The 5467-nt window shown below is 53.1% G+C and overlaps 1 protein-coding gene across 1 annotated transcript; it reads right to left on the bottom strand.

Moving 5' to 3' along the window:
• Positions 1–490: 490 nt before the first annotated feature.
• On the bottom strand, positions 491–4416 carry LOC117225084 (uncharacterized). Its single transcript, XM_076528241.1, has 2 exons — positions 3798–4416; positions 491–3516 (listed from the first exon to the last, which is right to left on the bottom strand). The coding sequence occupies exons 1-2, from the start codon at positions 4414–4416 to the stop codon at positions 491–493; spliced, it is 3645 nt and encodes a 1214-aa protein (XP_076384356.1).
• Positions 4417–5467: the final 1051 nt, after the last annotated feature.

Below are 5467 nucleotides of genomic sequence, written 5' to 3'. Positions count from 1 at the left end.
GACACCCCCTGATTTGTTGACCCGCGAATGGGTTTTCCCAATCAGCGTTGTCCATCTCCTTCTCACCGCGTTGTCCCTTACGCCCTGAGCGCGTCCCGTTTTGGGACCGCGTGGTTATCGGAGTGGGTGCGTTTTTTATGATGTAACGGCCTGGGTTTTCCTCAGGGCCGTTGCGCTCGGACGTCCGGCGTTCGGGTCCGTTTTGCGTGCCCTTCGGAATTTCCCGTTATTTATGACGGTCTCGTAGGCTATCGAGAATCAGGTAAAAAAAGAAACTCTACTGGCTTATTGCCATCCGCACAGAAAACAGTTTACTCAAAGATAGCCTTTTCGAAGGAGAGTCATAAATATGTTAGTCGTTTGCGCGAGAAATAAATCTTCTCTTATGCGCGCCGACTGGCCGCTACATCACCCCCTTACCAGTGCAAACGTTACTATCTCTAATATATTCGCTTATGTCAATCTTAAGGTTACTGTCGCTGGCTGTTTGCTACCTAACGCCTACCTGGAGCCTTTCCGGGAGTCGTACTCTTCTACCGGAACGAGTACGGGGCTCAGGCGCGTTACTGTGACTGCTGTCTGACGTATTGCTGTGTTGTTGTCGTACGTCGTTACCGACGTACTTGTCGTCGATGCTGTAGGCGGGTTTGAGCCTATCGACTGAGACGGTGGTCTCTTTGCCTCGAACCCGCACCACAAAGTTCTTTATGTCGTTGCTCCTGGATACGACAGGGAACGGTCCGTCGTACGGATTTTGGAGGGGGCCTCGTACCGCGTCTGTCCGTATGAAGACCTGCGATGTTGTCGCGAGGTCCTTAAAGACGAACATCCTTCTTTGTCCGTGGCGGGAACCGTGTGTCGGTCGTATCTTGCGGAAGTGGTCGCGCAGCTGTTCTATCACCTGGGCCTGGTCGGTCGCGTTGATATCGTTGTCGCGGAACATCTCTGCGGGGAGCTTGATGTTCTCGCCGTACACCAACTCCGCGGCTGATGACTTTAGGTCATCTCGGTACGCCGCTCGTATGCCCAGCAGAACGGCAGGTAACGCGTCGGTCCACCGGTCGTCGGCACGACATTTTATCGCCGCTTTCAGCTGCCGGTGAAAACGCTCGACCATGCCGTTTGCTGCGGGGTGGTACGCCGTAGTTCTTAGATGCTTACATCCGAGTAAGTGGTTCATTTGTCTGAACAGATGGGACTCGAACTGCCGGCCTTGATCCGTCGTTATTCTGGCAGGTGTCCCAAAACGTGCAATCCACCCCGAAACAAAGGCACGCGCGACTGTTTCGGCTTCGATGTTCTCGAGCGGTAAAGCTTCCGGCCAACGCGTATACCTATCGATGCAGGTGAGGCAGTATCTATTGCCCCTCGACGTAGGTAGTGGTCCTACCAAGTCGAGGTGCACGTGCACAAACCTGCACGACGGCGGCGCGAAGGTGCCTACCGGACTCGAGACATGCCTGGTGATCTTTGCTCTCTGGCACGCGAGGCAGCTCCGACTCCACTCTCGGCAATCCTTTTCCATCGACGGCCAAACGAAACGCTGTTTTACCAGACGGATTGTCGCCTTTACACCGGGATGCGACAATCCGTGTACGGCGTCGAAAATTTGGCGTCGGAAAGGAGCCGTTATGAATGGACGCACGTTACCGGTGGAAACGTCGCAATAGACAGGCGCGTCGCTGTCTATCGTGCGTATCCGTTTCAGGTCCAACGAGGTATCAGACGCATTTATGTACTTTTCGACTTCGCTGTCGTGCTCTTGCGAGCGTGCTAATTGTGCGTAATCGATGGACGTAACCGTCTCAACTCGCGAGAGTGCGTCTGCGACCTCGTTGTCCTTGCCGCTAACGTGTCGTATGTTCGTGGTGAACTGTCCGATAAGGTCGAGATATCGGAACTGTCTCGGCGTGCACTTGTCCGATCTTTGTTTGAACGCGAACACTATCGGTTTGTGGTCCGTGTAAATTATAAATTCGCGTCCCTCAATCGCATGGCGGAAATGCTTTACTGCTGTGTAAATCGCCAGCAGCTCGCGGTCATATGCGCTATATTTTTTTTGTGCAGGTGACAAGGCTTTCGTGCAAAAAGCTAACGGTTGCCACGAACCGCCTTGCCACTGCTGCAGCGTCGCTCCTAGCGCGAAATCTGATGCATCGACCATGATTGAGAGGCGCGAATCGTTCGACGGATGCGCCAATAGCGTCGCGTTCGCTAACGCGGTTTTTAGGTTTTCTAGCGCAGATTCCGCCTCACTCGTCCACTGCACGGGCGTGTTGCCTTTCAGCTTGCGCCCCCGCAACAGCAGATTGAGTGGAGCCTGCAACGTGGCCGCGCCGGGTATGAATCTACGATAGAAATTGACCATACCTAGGAAACCGCGCAGTTGTTTGACTGTTGCGGGTTTCGGGTATTCGTGTATGGCCTTAACTTTCTCGGCTAGTGGCCTGGTACCCTCGGCGCTGACCTCGTAACCTAAAAACCTCACCACCGATTCCGCGAATACGCATTTGCTCGGGTTCACGACGATGCCGTACTCCTGCAGACGTGAAAAAAGTGTGCGCAGGTGATCTCTATGCTCCGTCTCATTACCTGACGCCACTAGGATGTCGTCGAGGTACGCGTAGCAGAAATCCAGTCCCCTTATCACGGTGTCCATGAACCGCTGGAACGTCTGCGCTGCATTTTTCAGTCCGAAGGGCATAACTAGATATTCGTACAAACCGAACGGCGTCGTTATCGCGGTTTTCGGAATGTCCTCCGGATGGACGGGGATTTGGTGGTACGCGCGCACCAAATCGATCGTGGTAAAAATCGTCTTTCCGGACAACATTCTCGAAAAATCCTCGATGTGCGGAATCGGATAGCGGTCTGCGATCGTACGGGCATTGAGTAACCTGTAGTCTCCACAGGGTCTCCATCCGTTATCCTTCTTCGCAACCATGTGAAGGGCTGAGGCCCACTGGCTCTTAGAAGGACGGATGTGACCAAGACTTAACAGGTCCTCAAATTCCGTTCTAGCATTTCTAAAAAGTTCGGGCGATAAACGTCGCGGCTTACTATACACTGGTGGACCTGCGGTAGTCGTAATATGGTGTGTTACCTCGTGGGTGATCGGTCTGTTCGGCCGCGCTGCTGGACGCACGAGAGACGGGAACTCCGCTAGAAGCTGCTGGTACGGCGAGTCCCCGACGATCGCCTTGATGGTCGGTGTTGTTGAGGCGGCGATCCTCCCGCTGGATGTCAACGTGGTCGTCCGGTCGAGGAGTCGTCTTCCCGCGAGGTCCACTAGTAACCCATAGTGCGCCAGGAAGTCGGCTCCGATGATGGGTTTGGAGACGTCCGCTATCACGAATCTCCACGTGAACGACCGTCGCAACCCCAGGTCCAGGTCTGCTGGTTTCAGCCCGTACGTGCCGATGACGGACCCGTTTGCCGCAAACAGTTCGTGTTTCGCTTTTTTTAACGGGCCTTTGATGTACGCACGCGGGTACACGCACAGGTCTGAACCGGTGTCTATAAGGTATTCTTCGTTCTTGCTGCGTTCAAGAATGAAGAGGCGGCGGGTCCGCGGTCCATCACAATTTGCCGCATTTACCGTGATGCCCGATCGTTTCCCGCGTCGAATGTGCACGGCTGTCGGCACTTCGTGGATCTCGTTCCGAAGGTCTGGTGGTACCAGCAATGGTCCACGTTTCGCGGGGATGCGCTCCGGCGACGGCCTCTAGATCCCGAACGGCCGCGGTGTCTCCTCGAACGGTGCCTCGATGTTGATCGGTTATCACGGGTCCGCGGACGTGTGAGCTCGCTGACGTCGAGCTTGAATTCCTCCAGCAGGCCTCTCATTGCCTCTGTCGTCTCGGTCTGCGGGGCGGCTACGCTGGCCACGTGGACTTGGGTTGTGCCCTCGTGTATCTGGTCCGCGATTTGCGCCAGCTTGTTTAGCGGAATGTCTGGCTGCGCGCTTACGATCGCCCGGATCATGCTGGGTAGCCTGCCAGTCCATAATGTACCCAGAAATTTGTCCGGTACTGCCTGACCTGCCAAGTTCTGCATGTGCCGCAGAAATTGAGATGGCGTTCTGTCTCCCATCTCTTCTTTTTCCAGCAGCTGCTGGATTCGTCTCCCTTCGGACGCGGACAGGCGCCGGATTAGTTCGCCTTTTAGTGTCTCATACTTCTCGGTGGCCGGCGGTGACGTGATTATGTCCTGGACCTCCAGGGCATATTTCGGTTCCAGTTGAGACATTACGTAGTTGTACTTCGTCGTGTCCGCGGTGACGCCATTCAAAGCGAACTGGCCTTCTATCTGGTGGAACCAGATCGCCGGTTGTTCGGGCCAGAACGGTGGCACTCGTATGCCGACCCGGCACACCTCAGGTAACGCGGCGTTTCCCTGGCTCATACCTGTGTCCATTTCTGCCCTTATTTTACGGCGTGTCACTTGTGATTACTTCACCCGACGTTTTTTAGTCGCGCACTGCACAGTTATCGCACGTCGAGTCACCAATTTGGTTATGGAGTGTGTTCTGGTAAATAACTGGTGCGTGCGGTGTAACTATTAAACTTTATTTATTAAGTTGCGTAGAAACACTTTCGGGTGACGTGACGTCGTAGCAAGAGAGGTATGAGAAGTATCGAAGGTATGCGAGGTATGAGAGCGAGCGTCTCACTGTTGCTCTTTTTATATTTTCCTGTTTGCCCCCGGCAAGGGCTCTGGACACCCCCTGATTGGTTGACCCGCGAATGGGTTTTCCCAATCAGCGTTGTCCATCTCCTTCTCACCGCGTTGTCCCTTACGCCCTGAGCGCGTCCCGTTTTGGGACCGCGTGGTGATCGGAGTGGGTGCGTTTTTTATGATGTAACGGCCTGGGTTTTCCTCAGGGCCGTTGCGCTCGGACGTCCGGCGTTCGGGTCCGTTTTGCGTGCCCTTCGGAATTTCCCGTTATTTATGACGGTCTCGTAGGCTATCGAGAATCAGGTAAAAAAAGAAACTCTACTGGCTTATTGCCATCCGCACAGAAAACAGTTTACTCAAAGATAGCCTTTCCGAAGGAGAGTCATAAATATGTTAGTCGTTTGGGCGAGAAATAAATCTTCTCTTATGCGCGCCGACTGGCCGCTACATAGCTATATCAGTTATATCGCAAGTATCTGATGCTAAATCATTTGTTTCGCATGGATTTGTGGCTAAACCTTCTACATCGCATTGATTTGAAGCTAAATTATGTGTATCGCATGGATTTGAAGCTAAGCCTTCTTCTTCGCATGGATTTAAAGATAAATGATGTGTATCGCATGGAGTTTGAAGCTATCTCGTTTTATTCGTCTGCATTTGAAGCTATATCACTTATATCTCAAGTGTTTGATGCTAAATCATTTGTTTCGCATGGATTTGTAGCTAAACCTTCTACATCGCATTGATTTGAAGCTAAATCATGTGTATCGCATGGATTTGAAGCTAAGCC

Source organism: Megalopta genalis, unplaced genomic scaffold (genome assembly GCF_051020955.1).
Source record: "Megalopta genalis isolate 19385.01 unplaced genomic scaffold, iyMegGena1_principal scaffold0183, whole genome shotgun sequence".
Classification (NCBI taxonomy): domain Eukaryota; kingdom Metazoa; phylum Arthropoda; class Insecta; order Hymenoptera; family Halictidae; genus Megalopta; species Megalopta genalis.
The sequence above is the reverse complement of the archived record's forward strand: the minus strand, read 5'-3'. Positions and strand labels throughout refer to the sequence as shown.

Excerpts from the sequence above, each read along its gene's own strand:
- LOC117225084 (XM_076528241.1), bottom strand. The coding sequence starts at position 4,416 with ATGGACACAGGTATGAGCCAGGGAAACGCCGCGTTACCTGAGGTGTGC. Across the intron at positions 3,517-3,797 it reads CGACGTCAGCGAGCTCACAC|ACACCGGTTCAGACCTGTGC; the intron begins GTCCGCGGACCC and ends AATACCTTATAG.